Source organism: Callithrix jacchus, chromosome 6, assembly GCF_049354715.1.
Source record: "Callithrix jacchus isolate 240 chromosome 6, calJac240_pri, whole genome shotgun sequence".
Classification (NCBI taxonomy): domain Eukaryota; kingdom Metazoa; phylum Chordata; class Mammalia; order Primates; family Cebidae; genus Callithrix; species Callithrix jacchus.
The window spans coordinates 29721102-29743434 of NC_133507.1; the positions used below are offsets into that span (position 1 = coordinate 29721102).

Consider the following 22333-nt stretch of genomic DNA (forward strand, 5'->3'; position numbering starts at 1 on the left):
GACAGTACTGCTTCCCTTAAAATAGGGAGTCAGACTTCTCATTCCAGTTCCAGAAAATGATGCATGTATCATGATTGTTTTGCTATGAAACAGTTCCTGTCCCCATAACCCTTGTAGTCAACACAATAGGCTATGTTCCTTCCCAGGAGTCATTAGGTTTCTCTAATGGGATGATGGAAAGGAGGGAAATAGAGCTGTGGCCCTCTTTCCTCATTAGTGCTGAAACCTGCTGCTGTATCTGCTTCACATCAAGCTCAGTGGATTGTTTTTCTCCTTGTCTGAGTCTGTTCTTTCCTCATGGAGTGAGGAAAAGGATTTAAATTCTGGCTGGCTATTGCAGCTGAACCCATTAAAAAGAAATACTTACAAGCTGTAAGAAGAAATATCGTTTCAAGATTGGCATATAATGTAACATGGACAGTGGGAAAGACTGTGTTCTGTAGGATTTGAAAAAGAATAGAATTTGTCATTGGCACGGCACACCCCACCCCACCCCACCCCACGGTCATAATCCCACAGGCTTCTTTGTAGCCATGGGAAGGTCTTAAGTGATACTGGCAGTGGTGAATTCAGGTGATTGACATTTACTGCTGATTACCAGAGTTACAGTGTATCTCTACCTACTTTGGTTTTGGTCTCACCTTGGGAGCTATTATGCTTTTAACTGTCCCGGAAGGTGGGAGGTGGCAAGCTCGTCACTGCCTAACAATGCCAAGATTTCTTCCTTTTATTCCTAATGGGAACTTACACTGTTGTATGTCTGTTTCTTGGGATTACTCTTTGGGAAGGAAGAGGGGTTAAATAAAAACAAAATAATGCATACTTTTAATGAATATTCTCTCTGGGCTAGGTGCAGTGGTTAACCACCTGTAATCCCAGCAATTTGGGAGGCCAAGGTGGGAGGATTGCTTGAGTTCAGGAGTTCAAAACTGTCCTGGACAACAAAGTGAGACCCCCATCTTTATTTAAAAAAAATTAATGTTATTATCTCTGAGTTAGTCTTGATGGTTTTATTTTTTAAAAAACTTGTAGTCACCCTATTGGTTTGATAATACTAACCATCTATTAGCAAACAAACAGTGCCCCAAAACATGACTAATGTGGGATGTTGCCTTGATCCTTCCTCTTTTAAGGCTGGTTTGTGGGAGCTTGGAGTAGGAAGAAGGGAGGTAGCAAAAAGGACAAAGATGAAGGAGACCTGTAATGTGGGGTTTGGGGAAGCAAAAGGATAACTAAACATAGGCCTCTTGACAGCATCTGCAACCGACCATGCACCAAAGGCATGATATCACAACAGCTGTGTAAAGGCCCAGGATGTTTGATTCTTTCAGCAGTTGTTCCTGTAACTTGTGGTAGTATATTACCCCAGCATAGAGTGGGGAAGATGAGAGTAACTTAGATTAAAAAAAAAAAAAAGGGGAGGGACAAGCTTACTGTTCTTCCTCTGAAAAGCATTTTATCACATAACCAACTAGTTAATGGAGGAAGATAATTGCACAAATCTAAGTAAGTAAAAAGTGGGAATTGTTAAATATTTCTAAAAGCAAAGCTTTTGCTTTTAGAGATATACAATTAGGAAATTTCAACAGCTGCCAAGTGGGCCATCTTTAATGTAATAGGTAAGACTTTAAATACTGACACCCATTTTAACAGCACAAGTGTTCCTTTAGGAAATTCTTTTTAATAAACAAATAGTAATTAAAAGGTTTAACAAATGCATGACATTAATTTTAAATTTAACAAGATAGTGTTTAAAAGGAATTTATTCCCCCTCCAAGCCCCTAAAAGCATATATGTCCTGATGACCACAAGGAATAACTGATCGGAGAAATAACTTGTCTTTGTCAAGGAGATAAAATTCTTCTGCCATGTTTTTACTTTCCATTCCTTAGCATTGTGGCTGTGTCTCTGTAATGTCACCTTCCCCAGGAGTGAAGACCATTTTGTAATTAAATTTGAACATTCCACTGTAGAACCTATGACAAGTTCATCTTTTTGGAAGGGCAGTCAGATAGCTGGTGGTAAAGCCTTATGTGCCGGAACTTCTACTCTGACACCTTTGCTATATTTCTAAAATATCCGTACTCCGCTGACTTCTTATGCTGAGCAAAATTTCTCCTCTTTCTTCATTCCTCTGAATTACTGTTATGGGTATCATTTACTATTATGTGTTAAAATGTATATTAATGTGCTGTAATCCTAGTAATAATTGAGGAACTTGCATTGGAAAGAGTTACTCATGTCAGTTTCCCTTTTGCCCTGGTTTTTCAAAAATGGAATGAGACTTAATCAGCCATATAGTCCCTTAGGAAGTACCTTTCAGCTAACTTCATTAGAACATAGGTCATCAAAAGTCTTTTCCTAAATAATTGTATTTGCCTTTCAGAAAGCCATCTCTGTTTATTGTTTTTGCTGTAATTCCTTTTAATTCATCTTCATTCATAATGTTATGAAATTGTTTAGACCTAATCTCACATGTAACTAAAGGCATTAGTTTTCATACAGTTTAAGTTAGAAAGCTCTCATCTGAGATTCCATCCTTTTCCCCCAAATAAGAAAAGCTTTTTTTCTCTGAGATAGTAAATTTAACTTATCACATTAAACTGCCAATTTAGGGAATTTATACTCTCATCTTCTCTTACCTGAATTCTTAGGGTTTATTTTTTCAGTTTTTTTTTTTTTCCCAACTATTCTTGTATTCCTTATAACCCATCACTTCTCAAAATCTTTGGTCTTGAGTTCTGTTTACACTTTTAAATATTATGAAGTGCCCCGGAGCTTTTGTTTATATAGGTTATATCTAGAAATGTTTACTGTATTAGAAATTAAAACTGAGAAATTAAAAAAATATTAATTCATTTACAATAATTATTAATATTGAAAGTATGTATTTTTAAATATATGTATATGTATATATATAATATTTGAGACAGAGTCTCTCTCCGTCGCCAGGCCGCAGGCTGGAGTGCAGTGGTGCAATCTCGGCTCATTGCAACCTCTGCCTTCCGGCTTCAAGCAGTTCTCCTCCCTCAGCCTCATGAGTAGCTGGGACCTCAGGCTCATGCCACCATGCCCAGCTAATTTTTTGTATTTTAGTAGAGACGGGCTTTCACCGTGTTGGTCAGGACGGTCTCCATCTCTTGACCTTGTGATGTGCCTGCCTCAGCCTCCCAAAATTCTAGGATTATAGGCCTGAGCCACCACACCCGGCCAAAAATATTTTGTCTGCAAAAAAATTAATTTTCTACAAAATTTAGAGGAATGGTATTGTTTTAATTTCTGACTTAATGTAAAATATTTGGATTCTCACATCTTTTATGCATTGAACCTATTGCAGTATATTGTTTTGGTTAAAGTATATAAAGTAAGTTCAGCTAATACAGGTGTATGTTTTCTAAAATAATTGTGATATTCTTTGATACTAGATCAGAATTGACAAATAGTAGGTTCTTAAAAGCTGTTTTCAACGTGGACTCTGAATTCATATCGTTGAACTTTGTGTACTCTGTCTCACTCTGTCGCCCAGGCTGGACTGCTGTGGTACAATCTCCGTCGACTGCAACCTCTGCCTCCCAGGTTCAAGCTGTTCCTGTGTGCCTCAGCTTCCTGAGTAGCTGAGATTACAGGTCTCTGTCACCACACTAAGCTAGTTTTTGTATTTTTAGTAGAGACGAGGCTTCTCCATGTTGGCCAGACTGGTCTCAATCTCCAGATCTCAGGTGTTCTACCCCACTTGGCCTCCCAGAGCGCTGGGATTACTGGCCTGAGGTACTATGCCAGATCTGGTCTATTTCATAAATTTTTATTTTCTTTTTGAGATGGAGTCTTGCTCTGTCGCTTAGGCTGGAGTGCGGTGTCGTAGTCTTGGCTCATTGCAACCTCCGCCTTTTGGGTTCAAGCAATTCTCTCGTCTCTGCCTCCCCAGTAGCTGGGATTACAGGTGTCCACCACCATGACCAGCTAATTTTTATATTTTTAGTAGAGATGGAGTTTCTCCACGTTGGCCAGGCTGGTCTCGAACTCCTGACCTCGTGATCTGCCGGCCTCAGCCTACCAAACTGCTGGGATTACAGGAGTGAGCCACCACACTCAGCCTATCTCATACTTTCAGTGAATCTTTTACTCATGCATGATTTTGTAAAATCCTAGATTGGTCATTTGGAAACTGTTGATTCACTGAGTCAACTCTTCCAAATACAGCTCTTTCAAATGTTGAATATTTCATTCTACAATATCAGAAACTCACATTTGTTAATACTGCTACCAGTCTCATCAGAAATTTAAGTATTGGTAAATTGGGAGACTCACAGTGACACCTACAGGTTTTCCAGAATTCTCATTTTCATTTGAAAGTCTGAATTTTATCATCAGCTATAAATACTGTCAGTTGGGTCCCTTGAGAAGCAGATACACTCAATTCATTTCTAAGAAAATACCCCAAGTTATGAATAACTATCATTTGTCAGTCCTTTTAAGTAAAAAAAGTGTTGTTTTATGAAAAAATCAGCTAGTTTAGCTCACAAAATAATCATAGAAGTGATTTTTCTCAAGACAGGCATCACATCTCCATAGACAGAAATATTTTGTGTTTGCTTCCCATTTTGTCACAGAATTTTAAAATGATATGTACCCAGAGAATGGCAGTGAAGAATATAATGGCTCCTGATTAGTTTTCATACCCATGTCTTGGTTTGTGCTAAGGCACCATCATTGCAGATGTCAACACAGTAAAAAGGCAAATAACAGCTTAACATTACTATGAAAATAGTTTTGATCACACAGACACCCTGGAAAGGTCTCCTCAAGGTTTAATAGACCACATTTTGAGAACTGCTTGGTCTAGCCCATGTTGTAGATTCTTGCTCAGAGTACATTAAATAGCTCCTTGGTTTTTAAATGTTGTTTAAGCTCTGTGACGTGGCATACGTGGACTTTATAATCTGTCTCTTAAGATGACTTGTACAGTCCCATCAGTTAAACTCTTTGATTCCACGGTCTAACTGCCAGCCTCACCAGAATGCCCTTGTAAGTTGGAATTTATTGTTGTATTCACTCAATGTATTCTGTGCCTGAAATGCATCTTTGGAGTCCACAGGGGTACTCTTTCCTTCTTTAAGGCCCTTCTCCAGTGTGCAGTGTTGCCTGTGGTGGTGGTGCCCTCTTCACTCTCTCAGGCCTCCTGTTACACTCTTCTCCCTCCCCACACTGGAGCAGACCCAGTGGAATTGCGGTGTATCTCCTGTGCCCCACTAAGTACTGCACTGGGAGCTCTGCTTCCTCCTGCCATTGACTCTGCTTCAGCCATGTTTTCATGCACAATTACTTGTCACATGTCTCACACATGGCAGGCACTCAATGTATGTTGAGTGCCATGAAAGAAAAAGGAACACAGGAAGAACATCAGCAAGGTTGATTTCCAGTTAGTTGACAGTTGTCTGTAAGTATTGCTTCAGCGAACTCTACATAAGGGGATACAGTATTTACTTTATTTATTCCTCTCCTTCAGGGTGCAGACAACCTTAAATAGGTCACTTTCTTTTAAAATACCTATTTCCTAATTACATAACAAGTATATTTGAAGATTTAAGTTTTGTAAGTTGAGGTTAAAAAGCTGATTTAATCATTGTGGCAGGAGTTGCAGCTAAAAATTAGGTGAAGAATAGGAAGGTCCTCATTGATAACCCATTAATATGAGTATTTAGGATTGAACCAAGAGGCTTGATTCATCTTTCAATGTAGAATTTGGATAATTGCCTTAGTAATGAAACAGAACAGATCAAAGGCTTCTTTGTTTCTTTTCTTTTCTTTTCTTTTTTTTTAAAGATGGAGTGTCGCGTCGCTCTGTCACCCAGGCTGGAGTGCAGTGATGCAGTCTCAACTAACGGCAACCTCTGCCTCCTGGATTCAAGTGATTCTCTTGCTTCTGCCTCCCGAGTAGCTGGGATTACAGGCACCCACCACCACGCCCAGCTAGTTTTTTTTATTTTTAGTACAGACGAGGTTTCACTGTGTTAGGCTGGTCTTGAACTCCTTTCCTCAGGTGATCTACCCACTTTGGCCTCCCAAAATGCTGGGGTTACAGGCATGAGCCACTGTGGCCAGCCTTCATAAGCTTCTTGATGTTCATCAGAATGAAGAGTTAGTTGCATAGAACCATTAGAATTCAGACCCAGGATAACTGGGCATGGTGGCGCGTGCCTGTAATCCCAGCTACTCGGGAGGCTGAGGCAGGAGAATTGCCTGAACCCAGGAGGCAGAGGTTGTGGTGAGCCAAGATGGCACCATTGCACTCCAGCCTGGGTAACAAGAGTGAAACTTCGTCTCAAAAATAAATAAATAAATAAATAATAAAAAGAATTCAGACCCAGGAAAACCCAACTTGTATGAAAGAGAGATTAGGAAGATTTAGGAAGTTCTTCTGAACAATAACCATGTGCTGAGTTCTTTTGAGTACCGCTGATGTTTACTGTAACATATTCATAGGGCAGGCATAAGAGAGACATTAATAGTCTATAGATGGCTCTTTGGAGGGACAGTTTATATGTTTCCTACTCAGTGCTGTACTAAGAGCTCATGAGTGCCCCGATAATTTATGCTCTTAATCCCCATGGATTACCTAATTTCCTAGATAAACTATTCCTGACAGTCAGTGCTGTGTAAGTTTCTGAGCCTTTAAACACACACATATGCCCCTGTAGTTTTTGAGAAATTATCAGAATGCTTTCATGAAACGTGGTCTTGAATAATTTACCATTTTGTGCAGAGTGTCTTTAAAAGTTTCACTGGGAACAGTTGTAGAACATTGACATAAATTCCAGAAGGAGATATTTGCATACTTAGGAAGGGTCCTTTGCAGGAACATGGATGGAGCTGGAAGCCATTATCCTTAGCAGACTAACACAGGAACAGAAAACCGAACACCGCATGTCCTCACTTACCTGAGAACACATGGATACAGTGGGGAAACAGCACACACTGGGGCCTGTCAAGGAGTCAGGTGAGAAGTAGGAAAGCATGAGGATAAATAGCTAAAGCATGTGGGGCTTAATACCTCAGTGATGGGTTGATAGGTGCCCTAAACCAACATGGCACATGTTTACCTATGTAACAAACCTGCGTGTTGTGCACATGTAGCTTGGAACTTAAGATAAATTTTTTTTTAAAAAAGTTCTAGGATATCAGCTTATAAATAATTGGGAACAAGTAAAATAATATAAAAATCAATATATATTTAGTTAGACAAATCTCAAAGATGGATAATTTTACAGAACCCACCCAAACTTCCATTTATATTTTTAAAAAGCAGTGAGTCTTCAAGCTTATCAAGTTGTATATACTTTAAATGTACATAATTTCTTGTATGTCTATCATGCCTCGATAAAGTCATTGAAAATTTTTTATTTTTAAAATAGCATTAAGGGTAGATGGAATATCCTCCATTTACTGATAAATTTCTGATAGGTCTCATGTATTGTTAAGGTCTAACTACTAATTTCATTGGTTTGTAGTGGGCAGAGTAGATGAACTTTTTCTTTAGTGCATATCTCTATGGCAGAAATTTATGGTTTATTTTACATTTTTGAATAAGAGTTTCTGAATCTGGGTTTTCTGCACTGGTTTAATCTACTGGTGTTTTGTTTTATTTTTGAAGATGGAGGCTTTCTGGGTCACCCAGTCTGGAGTCTAATGGCATGATCTTGACTCCCTGCTACCTCCGCCTCCCAAGTTTAAATGATTCTCCTGCCTCAGCCTCCTTAGTAGCTGGGATTACAGGAATCCACCACTCCGCCCAGCTGGTTTTTATATTTTTAGTAGAGACGATGTTTCACCATGTTGGCCAGGCTGGTCTTGAACACCTGAGCTTAGGTGATCCACATGCTTCAGCCTCCCAAAGTGTTGGAATTACAGGCGTGAGCCACTGCACCTAGCCTAGGTTTGATCTACCCTTGAGCATGGTTTTTTTCACGTGAAAGATCCTTTTCAGACAGAGATACATATTTATTTACACAGAAACTATCTGTTGAATGCTAAGAAATCTAAAGAAACAGGAGATGTGTTGTTTCCCGAGCCTTCTACAACAGGCCCCTGCATAACTGTGATAATTGATGGTTGAGTGCTAACAGAGTTCTAATGGAGTTAGAGGCAAGATAGGCCAGTTTTTTGACTGAGGTGTTTGGTGGAGGTATGGAGGTGACCACAGTTGAAGAGATCTTAAAGACTTGTCCGGTTTTGCCTAGACTGAGAAGAACATCATGGGATGATCAAGGACATGGAGGCAGCCAGGTGTAAAATAGTCTGAGAACAGTAACTTGTGTGGCTCAAGTAGAAGAATCTTGCAAGGAAAAGTGAGAGAAAAGGCCAGAGAAGTTGTCGTGGTGCTAGACTTCTTTCTCAGGGTCACCTCTCAGAGCCAGATGCTCTTTATCCCAATGGGTCACACTGGTATTTCAGCTTTCTGGGTGGGGATTGTTTTGGGGACGTTTTAAGTTCAATCCAAATTAGGCACTTGGGGATTGGCCAGGAAAAATCTATAAATATCTGTCTTTTCTTTCCCTTTGCCTCAGATGAAGAGACTTTTTCCTTTCCTTCTTTGCTTTTTTCATTTTCTTTTTTGGGACTTAACACTTCTGTGTTCTTTCTTGGCTTTTAAAGAAGTACTTCTTTGTAAAACAGCTTCAGATACTCATCAGTTTTTTTATTAGTAGTTTTTGAGGTAGCTCCCTGCCTTCTCCAGTTACCAGAGGACTGGAAAAGTTCACTTTTCCCTCTGCTTTCCTGTGCCATGATACCAAATAAATCCAGAGGGGATATGGCAGTCTGATTGAAAGCAAAACTGTTTTGTTCTTTCAGTTCTGACTTGAGTCAGAATTTACCATGGTTACTAGGTTTTATTTTATATGCCCTTTGTAGGCTGACTTAAGTACCTCCTTTTTAAAAATAAGACATTTGTAACATACATTATTTATTGCTCACAACAACCTTTTTTTTTTTTTTTTGAACCACTTGCCTTTAATTTTATACCTATCATGTAGGTGAGAAACCAAGGAACAGAAAGGTTGTATAGCTTGCTTAACACAGTCTAGCTTCAGAGTTCATGCTTTTAACCACTATGCTAGCTTGATAGAGTCATTAAGCTACTCATTTGTCCCTTCATTTCCTTTGATTTTTCCTGTGTGAGAGGTCTCTGCTAGTATGAATTTAAGTAAAGGAGCATTCCCTACTCTTTAAACATATTTTTGTGATAACTCTTCCAAAGCAAATTTTTACAGTGTAATCTAAGGTAACCAGGGTTATATTGTACTTTCTTAAAAATTTCCAGAACATTAAAATGTCTGTTCTAGTTGAGTAAAGTTTTCAAAATACAAGCTCCAAATGATAATCTCTAAATGAACAGAAGCAAGTTTACTGCTTTGAGTATGAGTGAATGCCATACTTAACCAGGCAGTAGTGTTGACAAATAGGCTTTTTCATGAAGGACTTCTCTCTTTTCCCCTTTGCTTTGTTTTTTTTTTTTTTGGACAATTGATAAAAAGAGTAAGTTGTACCTCCCCATTTTTTTGAAAACATGATTTTACAATGGTGTATATTTGCCTGGAGAGATGAGGGAAGTCTTCCGTGGGAAGCTGAATCATTTTTTGGCTTGTATGACTATGCTAGAGATACTCTTTTTGCAGTGAAGAGAAAAATAAGATGTAGTCAAGTAATTTCCTAAAGTACTACATTTTTATTTTATGTGGGATTCAGATTTTCCTTGGGTAATTTTGAGCAGGAGTTTTTGTGTCTGGCCAGGTCTTGCATTCTTGTAATGCAGAGACTACTTCAGACAAAATTCTTTTCTCTCCTTGTTTAATAACTAAATTTGGTCAGCCATCGAAGTCTTAGGGTTGTGATTCTGGTGGTAAATGAAGACATTATCAGTTACTCATCTCACCTTGGATGTCTCATATCATTTTTGGCACTCTGGAGAAATTTGAGAAATAGCTGTTGCCTTTAAGGCAGTTATTATTTGCTTAGAGTCAGACCAGCATGCAATAGCAGTGAACAATACAGGGCAGGACGCCATAGAGTCAGCACGGCAGAGTCTAAGCCCCTTAGTGGTTCAAAGGGGAGGGCATTATAAGGAGGATTAGAGTAGGCAAAAAGAGCTGAATTGGGAAAATAGAATTAAAGGATGGACTTTGGCTAAGGTAGATAGGCAAGAGAGGGAATTCCAGAAACCATGATTGTTCTAAGAGCCAGGGGTGTTAAAGTAGGAAGAACCACATCCTGATTGTGGAACCTCGAGACACAAGCATTAGGCTTATCTTGGAGAACAGTAGAAAATGAGATTGGATAAAGGTCATGGAGCAGTCTGAAATCCAGGCAAGGGAGATTAGACTGGATGAAGCTAAAGACTTGTACTGCCTTTCTGAATGACAGCATAAATCCCAGCACTTCTTCATTCGAACATCTTCACTGGCTCCCAGCTGCCCTTTAATAGTCTTCAACTCTTTAGCATAACATCACATACTTTTTAAATTTTTAATTAACACATAGTTGTACACATTTATGGAGTACAGTGTGATATTTTGGTAGATGTATATAATGGGTAATGATCAAATTAGGATAATTAGCATATCTGTCACCTCAAACATTAATTATCTTATTGGTGAAAACATTGAAAATCCACTCTTGTCGCAAGTTTGAAATACACAGTATATCATTGCTAGCTATAGTCACCCACCCTGCAATGTGATGGAATTTGTTCCTTCTGTGACTCTACCCATTGACCAGCCTCTCTCCATCCTCTTCCCATCCTTGTCCCAGCCTCTAGTAACCACTGTGGTACTCTCTTTCTGTGAAATCAGCTTACTTAGATTCCACATTTTCAGTGAGATCTTTTGGTGGTTGTCTTTCTGTGCCTGGTTTATCTCATTTAATATAATGTCCTCCAGGCTCGTCCACCTTGCCATAAATAACAGGATTTTGTTATTTTTTTATAGCTGAATAATACCTGTTGTGTATGTGTACCACATTTTCTTTATCCATTCATCTGTCAGTGGACGCTTAGGTTGGTTCCATATTTTGGCTATTGTCAACACTGTACTAAACATGGTAGTGAATACTGATTTCATGGCCTCTAGATACATGCCCAGTAGTGGGATTGCCAGATCATATGACAGTTTCCATTTTGCATCATCTCTTTGTATAATTTGTGTTGTTAATGCTTTTTCTACCCAATGTCATTTCAGTCCCTTGTATGAATCTGATGCATGTAACCAGGCATTGTTTTCTTCCTCTGTCTTACCTGGCATTCTTTGACAGCTTGTCTTTCACTCACACTCTTATATATACGACACCCACCTTCTCTCTTGCATTTTCTCTCTTTCCTTCCATTTATTTTAAAACAGCATCTTTTCTGTCACTTCAGCCAGAGATCATCTTCCTTTTGCTGAAATTCGCTTTTCATCAGTGCTACCTACCCAAGCTGTCTTGCATTTGTGTTTCATACAGTTGTTCCTGCTGTATTTTCTTTGAGGACCCAGAAATGTCTTACGTATATGTATATCTCTCTTAGCACCTTACAGGGCAACTCACCTACAGCAGACACATAAGTATTTGCTGAATGGGTAAATAAATTTGGCTAATATTTATTAGTTTGCTACTAATTGACCTTGGCATGATGATGATGACGAAATCCCATTACAGAATTATGGTCAGTAAAGGTCAGCGTTGTTTCCTTTTACCTCATTGCCTTTGTTTTTTCTGGAATGAAATTTGTTCTTATTTCCATAGATGATCATATGGAAAGGGAGTTTCTCACTCGTTGCCTTTTCCCTTTTTTTTTCCATTTCCTTGCCAAAACACTTGTCCACCCTGCCTCCCTCCTCTGCCTATATGAAACGTTTATTCATATTCCTGACCAGGGTAGCACTATGTGTATTCAAGTGTTATACTTCGGTTTCTATGGCAAAATCTCTGTCACAATCAAAAGTATACAAAAAGTTGGTCATGATGCATGCAACTCACTTGCTGTTAATGATCCTTTTGCTCTGTCAGTGTTTTCTTTACTTCTTAAAGTTTTTAACAATCTAAAGTATTTATTGCCAGGTTAGAAATCTTAGTGCAATCGTTATATAAGGATTCACTTAAGGCACTTGCTCTAAAGGAAAAAAATGTCTTAAGAGAAAACTCAGAAGAGTTTAGTATACAGATAGAAAGAACTTAAGGGCCAGGTGTGGTGGCTCACACCTGTAATCCCAGCACTTTGAGAGGCCAAGATGGGTGGATCACCTGAAGTTAGGACTTTGAGACCAGCCTGGCCAACATGGTGAAACCATGTCTCTACTAAAAATAAAAAAAATTAGCCAGGTGTGGTGATGGGCTACTTGGGAGGTTGAAGTAGGAGAATCACTGGAACCCGGGAGGCAGAGATTGCAGTGAATTGAGATCACTCCACTGTACTCCAGCCTGGGCAACAAGAACGAAACTCCGTTCCCATCTGTGCCCTTCCCCCAAAAAGAATTTGTTTTCCCCTGTGAAATAATAGAATATTTAAATTCAGTTTTCATCAGTTTACAACTACACCAGAACTACCCTCACCAAGATCTACAAAATATTTGCCTAGCAAAATCCAGATCTTGTATTTGTGTGACCATTTTATAGCATTTGGCACTGTTTGCTATCCTTTCTTTGAAAAACTTTCTCCATTTCATTTTCTGGATGTCACATCTGTGTGTTAATTCCGAAATCTGAATGTCCAACCACAGCCATTCCCGAGTTCCAGTCACACATTTTTCAATTGCTTACCATGGCTCTGCTCAGATATCTCCGAGATACTGTGTCTCAGATTCACTGTGTCTCAAAGTGAATTCATCATCTAATCTCTCCCTGCCACCTTCTTCTGCTGCATTCCATCCTTTACCTAGTTGTTCAGGACAGAAGCCTAGTCCATCATCACCCTTCTTTTCCATTCTGCTTCCTCCCTAATGCCCAGTATCCTGTTAATGTTAAATATCTTTGGACTCTCAGTTTCTTTTCTTGATCTCTGCTTTCAGCACCTGAGATCACACTATCATCATTTCTCATCTAACGTCTTGTAACAGCTTGATAATTTATCTGTCTCTAGGCTTGCTCCCTCCTGTCTTTTGAGTGTATTCCAGAAAAAAATATTTTTGAAATATAGATGCCATCATGCCTTTCCCTTGCTAACACTTATTCAATTGCTTTTCCTGTTATAGTGACATACACTGGTGAACACAAGTAACATGTTCAACTGGGGATGGCCTCATCCTTTGTCTCTGTGCTCTTTCTTCCCTCTGGGTCTCAACACGCAGTCTTCTGCCTGAACTTAGATGCCAGTCAGTCTCCCTGGCTTCCCTTCCCTGCCTGCCTACACCACCATCCACACATACACCCTTTGCCTGGTTAATTCCTAGTCTTCCATCGAGTCTCAGGTTAGTAACATATTCTAAGGGCCAGTCCCATACATGATTGTAATTATTTATTGTTCGTTTTGTTCACTGCCATATCCTCAGTGCCAAAGTGTACATGTTCAAGAAATATTTGCCTAATGATTAAACTTTATTTACTGAAAAGCTTATTGAAGATTTAGGGCAGTGACGTGGAGTTGTACTATACAGTCACAATAATGATATGAATTTTCCATGTGAAATTTCTTGGTTGAGATTTTTCATGTGAAATTGTTATTCAGTTTGCCATGTTTAGTGTTCTTGGCGCTCCAGGTTTTAAAAATTCTGATGTATCTTAAAAACATGTTTAGGAAAAGTTGATAATACAGTTAAAAAAATTAAATGTTCCTAAAACATGTATTATGCTTTGAGTAAGTGCAGTTTATGTAAATTATACTTCAATAGAACTGTTTAAAAATTAACTGATGATAAAAAATATTTTCAAGGTCTAGATTACAATCTGAATATATATATATCATTTTACCAGTGGTTTTGTCTGAGTCACACATGCATTTGGCACTTGTGTATATTACCAACTATTTGGGTGGGGAAAAGTACAAGGTAGTAAATTCATTTGAATTGACTATTTGGTGGTATAGTTAGCATGTTAAAGAGTAAGTAGGCAGGGCACAGTGGTAGCTCACTCCTGTAAATTCCAGCAGTTTGGGAGGCTGAGGCAGGTGGATCATTTGAGGTCAGGAGTTCAAGACCAGCCAGGCCAATATGGTGAAACACCGTCTATACTAAAAATACTAAAATTAGCTGGGCAGTAGTGATGCATGTCTGTAATCTACAGCCACTCCGCAGGCTGAGGTTTCGAGAATCGCTTGAGCCTGGGACACGAAGGTTGTGGTGAGCCGAGATCGTGCCACTGTACTCCAGTCTGGGCGACAGAGTGAGACCCTGTAAAAAAGAGAGAGAGAGAAAGTAAGTAAATGTGGAGAAAAGATACTATTTTTACCTTAATGCCTTAGGGGAAGAAAGGGATGCTACTATTTATAGTAATTTTACTCCAAAATTTGCACTTACGGGCTTCACGAAATTGGTAAGATTCTACATGTGAGAAGAAGTCCTTGTGACATTGTATTATTATGAAGAGAAAGAATAGCATTTGTTTCTGTTTTTATTTGTCAGTGCTGGACTGTCTTATGTGGTGTTCTTTTGGTCATGCTAAAAAGAAATGTTGCTGGAAGATTCAAAATTAAGTGTAAATATGGCTTATAGTTTTATCAGATACAACAGTCTTTGGGATCTGGTTTTAAATAGACAATATAAATGGTTATCAAACAGTCCGCTGCATAGGTAGTGTCTCATTTCCCTTTTTGATAGTATTATTTGACAGGTTGAATAGGAGAATGCCATAGATTTAGTATGTATTAATTTCAGGAAGAAGTTTTACTAATTATTCTGTGTTATATAGAAAATGGAGGAATGGGGCTCAGAATTCAGTTGGCTTTGTAGCGGATAGATCAGCATTTTACTTAATATTAGGAGTCCCAATTGATGGACAGATATCCTACCTGAGGAGGCTTTTAGTGATGTACTTCTGGGTTCCATCATTAGCCTTGCTCTTCAGATTTATAAATGACACAGAGTTTGGAGGAACACCTGTTATTTCAGTGATGGAATCAAGATTCAGTATACTCCCTTTAGGCTAAAATGATAACTTTAAAACAAGTGAGATAATTTATTTGAGAGAATATATTTATACAGAAAGCTAAAAAGGAGGTTTTAAAATAAAATCACAAGATTATAGTATAAAGGAGACCTGATACTGTAAGTCACACTGAAAAAAAAAATATGGCAAGTAAATTTATTTCACAATACGCTTATCTTTCTGGTGGTGTGGTATGTGTGTCAAGAAAACCAGTTTCGTCTTAGTTATTCCAGTATGCACCATGTTCGAGGATTTTGCTTGGGAAGTCCACTTCCCAAGAAGGACACTAACTAGGGAGCACCCAGGTAACCTTTTGTCTGAGGAACAGTTGTGGGACTCAGGAAGAGAAGCCCGAAGAGGGTGGTGAGCCACGATGGACATTTAAAAAAAAAAAAATGCTGCCAAAAGAAATAACCAGTGTTTGCTCCATAGAGAAAAGCCAGATCAGTGGATCTGTTCGTTTTAAGGAAGACCCAACAATTGTCGATACCCAGAGATCTTTTCGTCTGTGTGTGTGCTCAGTTTGTTCATTCTGACTTTTGTAAAGTGTTACTATAGTGAGAAACATTTTAAAAGTGGAATGTCAAATATTGAAGTGTTGGCAGAGAAGTTGAATCTGATTAATGTGAAATTAAGAATCACTTGGCATTTTTATTTAAAAAAGTAAAATCTTTTTCTGTCCTTACATTTATGTAAAATCAGATGTAGGAATATTGATGATGAGTAATGAATCCCAAGTTTTCTTTCCTCAAATTCTAACTTTTCTCTGTTATGGTTTCATTTCTTGGAGATTTATCAAGTGGTAAAATAAGGTGTAGTGGAAAGATTGATTTACAGAACTGAGTTTAAAGCAAACCTGCTTTATTAGCTGTGTGATGTTAAATAACTGATTTAAACTCTGAGTGCTGCTTTTCCTTCATCTGTAGACAGTAAAATTTCACCTTTCAGCTTTTTATGAGGAATAAATGAAATTCTATCTATGAAAGCTCCTGGCAAACAGGAGGTATTCAGTAAATGTTGTGGTTAATAAATCTTGTTCCAGAAGACCTGTCCTCGAGATTAAACTATCTTGTCACTATTTTTCCAACTGAAATTTTGAGTCTGCATCTCCCTTTCTTCCTCCTTCCTTTTTGTTCTTAAAGCTGTTGGTAATTTTAGTAGAATTTAACATTTGTGTGTAAGTTCCATGAGACCTTGTTCCTGTAAAGAGCACAAGTTTATGAAGATAGTTTTCTTATATTATTCCATATTAATTTGTTGTTATTTTAATTATTGCTTTTGTCCATTTGATGCCACCAGTTAACTTAAGGTTTCTTCTTGCAAAGGCAGTAAAGGGTTAAGGAAAGGAGCTGTTGGCTACTGCTTGCTACTAATTTGAAAAGAAATGCTGGTTATGGCCTTCTAGGTCTCTCCTTCTCCTTTACACTTTTACTCTCTTGTAACCTTCAAATCTGTGTGTCAGTGAATGCTAGGAGAGAACAGTAGACCTGCTTCTCCTGGAGCCATAGTACCCAGCACCTAAACAGACACCTACATTGAAATTTACAAGGAAAGCCTAGTTGGAGACAATGCCTTGGCAGCCATTGTAAATCATTTTCTGCTTTTATGTCTCAAATACTCTTTCACCTTTCAAATATTCATTCCTCTTATTTGAAGCAGTCTGTTACCTAAGTGGACAGGAGTTGCTCAATTGGAGGCTGTTTTATCTGTATTCTAATAAATTTTACTACCAACATATATGTAAATCTGGATGATTCACTATATTTAAGTGAATGAGATCATAGATTAATGAAAATTGTTGACTGTGGTAAACTTTTCCTTCCTTTCCATTTCATGTGAAGAGCGAGAGTAGAAAGTGTCATTACGCCAAAATAATGTTTCCTGCAGGTTTTAAGACAATGTCTTGATTCCCTTTTTTTCCTCCTCTGAATCTACCCATATCCTACGAAACATATGGCAGGTAATAACAACTCCCTAGTCTCAGACCGGCAGTTTATAATATTAGAGCAAGAAGGACCTTCAGATATGATCTAGCATCTAATCTCTCTCATTTTTCCCTTCTGGAAATCTTGGTCCAGAGGGTCACACTTGTAACTCCCAAGTTGCTCAGTGAGACAGTGGCACACCTAGGAAGAGAAAGAACCCTTGATTTTCATTTAGTACCTTGTGTTCTCTGCAGAGAGTAAAATTGAGCATTGATGAATCATTAACCAGTCTTTAGTCACATGCTGCTACTTTATGTTCCCTTTGGGGTTTCAGGAAAAATATTTAGTAGCAGAAGATGACTCCCACCCCCATCCCCATCCCCCAAAATATTTACTGGACTTTGGTGTTCGGTTTGGGTCTTCAGCATCCCCACTAGGTGGTGACCTAATCCAGAAGTTTTGCTGTGAGACTTCAGACAGGCTTCTGCCCTAACTGAACTAAAGCAGCCACAGTGTTGACTTATAAGAATGCTTAAACAGTTCGGTAAGGTGCTAGATCTTGTAGTTAAGTAAATCAAATGAAAATTTAATTCATGAGCACAAATGCTATAGTTATATTAAGATGTATAAAATATTTTTACGTTTCATTGTCTAGAATCTTTTTTCTTTTTTTCTTCCAAATTCATGTTGAACATTTTCTGAAATCTTTAAGAATGCATGTTGGGCCTGTGGCATGGGACAGACTAAAAGCATTGGTTGCTTTTAAAGAGTCTGGGATACTTTGTTGTGGATAGAGGGCAGGATGGAGAGAGAAGGGAGATAAAATTAATACTGGAAGTAACTACTGTTAAGTAGTATAGCTGTAAATAATAAAATATTTTACTACAGGTTACCCAAATTTAAGGAAAAGGGAAATAAATTCAAAACCTCCTTTAAATCTGTAACTCTCAGCTCTGGTTTAGATATGAAATGATTTGTTGCTGTATTTCAGAATCCTAACAGAATTACTGTTCAGTGGTTCCAGATGTTTTTGATAAAAACTTGGAATTGTCAAATCAACTGCAAAAGCACAAGACTGCAGATTCTGTCTTCTGTTGGGGAATGCGGAGCAGATCCGGAGGGGAAAGCAACACAGACTCTTTTTCTCCACCCAGAGCATTTGTTTCCCACCCAGGGTATATGTCATCCAAGAAGAAACAGAATATGTAAGGAATTATCCTTTTAATATGCAGAAAAAGCAGGAAATCTAGGTTTCTAGTCAGTGGCGAAAGCCAGAAGTTAGAAATAAAAAGGTTAGTCTATATGTCTCAAACAGTAATCTAGGCTCTTTCAGCAAATACTATTTTAAAACAAGTTTGTCATATAAACTTCCTGAAAACAGGTATCTTGTTATTTATTTATTTTGTTTGCCTCCACTATAAGGCACAAAATATCTGTTACATTGATATAGATTATCTACATTTTTAAGTTACTGGACAGGGTTAGGGTAGAAAGTCTTTTTTGTTTGAGACAGAGTCTTGCTCTGTTGCCAGGCTGAAATGCAGTGCGTGATCTTGGCTCACTGCAACCTCTGCCTCCCAGGTTCAAGCGATTCTCCTGTCTCAGCCTCCCGAGTAGCTGGGACTATGCGCCACCATGCCTGGCTAATTTTTGCACTTTTAGTAGAGACGGGGTCTCACCATGTCAGCCAGGATGGTCTCCATCTCTTGACCTTGTGATCCACCCACTTCAGCTTCCCAAAGTGTTGGGATTACAGGCGTGAGCCACTGCGCCTGGCCTGTAGAAAGGTTTTAATGGTGATTAAAGCATCTCTCATCTGTTCCCCAGAGAGACAGATGCCTGGGAACCTTGGAAGCAGGAAACATTTGATTCTAATTAAAACCGAAGGGAGTGGCAATGAGGAACAAACCATATTGAGGACAGAGGGGAGGCAGCTCTGTGTTCAAAAAAAGAGAATGGCGAGTTCTGCATACTAGCTTGGTAAAAGCTTTTAAAGAAGGTAATAAACTATCAATTTATCTGTAAATTCAAGCCTAAAGTTTCTATCTGTGAGAGGGGAGGGGTTGTCCACCTTCATTCCTTGATGAACCAGTGAGGAACAGAGATGAAAGGCTGTAGTGTATTAATAGATAGGTGAGGAAAATGTTTGCATTGCACTCTTAGCAGGGTTTGCTGTATTTCCCTTCTTTAAGCTGATCAGCAGTTGAATACCTGGCCTGAGGATATGGAGACTCATCTATAACTTTTTCTATACCCGTTTTTTTTTTAGCTCCTGAAAAACCTTTTCACCAACTTTGTTTGCAATGTCGACAGAAATGTAGGTGTTAAATCTCTCTTCTCCCCTTCTGTTGTGGTATTTGAGCCCCTGCTTTCACAGCCTAGCTAAGGATAGGCTGGCCAACTCAAGGAAAATCTGAGTAGCTCCTAGAAAGATTTTTTTTAACCCCTCTTCTTTTGTTTCTTCACTCCTTTCTGCTTCCCATAGTTCCTCATCCTTTTCCCTCTCAAATCATTTATGATCCAAGTAAGAGAATGTCTGAAGTGAGACAATGCATTCTGAAGTAAGTCTGTCCCTGAGAATGTTAGATACGGTGGGGGCTAGAAGGGTCTGGAATAGTAAGGAAACAGGCAGATGAAGTAGCAGATGCACATTCTAGACCCAGTTAATGTGCATAGAAACATTGAAGGAGAAGTCCCAGCCAGGCGGCTACTCTTAGTCAGAAAAAGTATTAAGATACACAGAACATTTCTGTTCCACTTCTTTTCTTTAAATCAACTGCATCCCTTGTCCCCGCCCCCCAAAATAAAGCTTAACTCTTGATAATTTTTCATCCTTTTCAGACACATTTGTAGCCACTTCTCAATCCTAGAGACATAATTGCAATATTTGGCTAACACTTTTCTCGTATTAAATCACTGGTTTGCATTTGGCAGGGAGGTATGTTGTATGCTTTGGGCAGTTTCAGTTTTCTGTACCTCGCCCGTTGTATACCCTCGTGATGTTTAGCATAACACCCCCCTTCCTTTATTAGCATACTACGCTGACATCAAAGAACTGAGCTGCATCTTGCAATGCCTGTCAGAGCCTTTTTCATAGGAAGGTGGGTGGGGGGGGAGGAGGAGGAGGAGGAGGAAGAAGAGGAAGAGGAAGAAGAAGCTGGTTGGAAAAGGAAGTCTTGTTTTTCTGTTAGTCTTTAGATGAATCATGTTTCCACAACTGCAGTTGGGGTTTCAAACCTCCAAGGCTGTGGGTGCAGAGCTGAAAGGGCAAGAAGTGACGTGCTTGAGAGAGAAGGAAAAAGGGAGGAGGAGGCTGGGGCGGTGAAGGGCTGTCTAGGGAGGGAGGGAGTACAGCAGGAGTGGTCTCTTTTTTTTCCTTTTACTCTGCTGTCTTTAGAGATTTTCAACTTAAATCAAAACCAAGCCTTACTGCCTGGTAAACAAGAGACAGACTCTAAAGACTGCTTTGAAAAGCATCTCCCAGCCTCTACTTTTAAATCTTTTAAGGAAAAGTCGATTTTCTTTGTCTTTGTTTTTGTTTTAAGCAAGAACAGAATCTAATGACTTTTTTCATGTCATCGCTTTGAAATAGAGTCTTCGTTTCTTTCCCTCCCTCTTCCTGGCAAAGTATATACTGGAGTTTTATTGCTTGCTTGGGTTTTTTCCCTACGTATCGGCCGTTATGCTTCGCCAGTGTATTCTTAATTTTTTTACTGGAGTTGTTACCAGTGATGGAAATGGTGTTTGCTTCTCTTTCAGTCAAGAGCTGTACAAAGTATAGCATCAGGGGGTATTTATTGTTTATATTATGAATTCTACATTCATCATTCCAGCACTCTGAAATTGCCATCAAGTTCTCAGTCAGTTCAAGGAACTGGATTCTGCTCGGTTTCTTTTGAATTCATTGTTTTTAACCCCTTTGGGAGTTTTATAGAGGATCTGGGAAGGCAGAGATCTCCACCTCACCGTGAGAAATTTGGAACTCAGGTCTTGGATGAGATCACTGATCTCCAAGTTAACAGTGGATATACTTCTTGCATTTTCTCTGTTCTTTTCTGCATTTGGGCAAAATGTATGAACGGCACAAGAGGCGCTACAGCCTTTGTGACATCTCCAAGGTGGACAGGACTGTGGACGTGGTATTGCTGAAGGTAAGGGGGCCACACCTCATGCATTCTGAAGCTCTACAGGCTGTTTTATCTCTTTGAACGCAGTAGCCATGTCCCTGGCCCTCTTGTATCGGGAGAAATGCTGAGAAATCTGTGCACAATAGTGGGTGAGGGGTGATGATAAGGCTCTTAAAGGAATATCTGAAAAGGAAGTAGGAGGTGCTTGGGAATCAGCATTGAACCACATAGTTGTGAAATTTAATTTTACTTGCATTAAAATGGATTCTTATGCTTGGGAGAATCTGTTACTGTTGAAAATCACAGAGGGAGAATTTCACCTTCCAAGTTGTTCTTTTTGTCCTGTCTCTCTCACCCTTCCGCCCCCAGACTTCACCCCCATCTGCCTGGTTTCTTTCTCTGTCAGTCTCTCTTTCTGCTTCTGTCTTTTAAGACTTTCCGTCTTCTGTCTGAGTCTTTTCTGTTTTTCTTCTGTCTCACTCAATTCTTTAGGGGAAAGACAGGCAACATTTATTTCTTTTGGAAAGATTTCCAATAAACCTAATTATTAAGGTAGCAGAGCTGACCTTTTGGCTTGGTTTGACTGCTTTTCAGCATTAGCTTCTGACTGTTAATAGCTGTATTTGTTTGTGTTCTCAGCATTAGTGATGTTAGGTGTCTAAGCAGGATGGGTGTGGAGACTCTGAATAGCTAATTGCTCACAGAAGGCAACCTTGAATCTAAAATTAGTAAGAACACCTCCAGCTGGTAAGATGAGAGTCTGGGAGTGTTGGACAGCTCAAAGAGCACTTTTTGGAAATTTAGCAATTTTCTGGCAAAGGCAGGGGAAATTGGAAGTCAACCAAGCACTCCATAGATGACAGAAAGAATCTCAGTATCTGAGCTTGTGAGACTGGGTGTATGTGGAGGTGAGGGTGATTTTAAGCAAAGAGGAAATACATTGTCCTGGTCAAGGAAATAGTGGACCTATTGTACTGATTTATCAATTCAGTTTATTGCTTGGGTTTTTTTTTTTTTTTCTTTGGTTGAGTAAGGCTAGGGAATGGGCTAAAAAGGCTGGACACAGAAACCAATGAAATGCCATGTTGGGCAAGGCACTAGGTAGAGGAGTTGTGATTTGTGGTAGAGTGTTGTCTCTCCATAGTCACCAGCAGGTGGTTGATTTGCTGGTCC

General features: G+C 39.1%; 1 protein-coding gene across 44 annotated transcripts in view; it reads left to right on the forward strand.

The window, feature by feature from the left end:
* The window catches only part of AKAP13 (A-kinase anchoring protein 13), a 378015-nt gene that overhangs the window by 229654 nt on the left and 126028 nt on the right, over nt 1-22333 (forward strand). The window contains exon 1 of one of the 44 annotated variants that reach the window (XM_035304057.3): nt 20212-21184. The exons of the other annotated variants lie outside the window; for them this stretch is intronic. Within the exon in view, the coding sequence (XP_035159948.2) occupies nt 21104-21184 (81 nt within the window). The 5' untranslated portion in view covers nt 20212-21103. Of the gene's footprint in view, nt 1-20211; nt 21185-22333 lie in introns of those variants that run through there. 44 annotated transcript variants of the gene reach the window in all.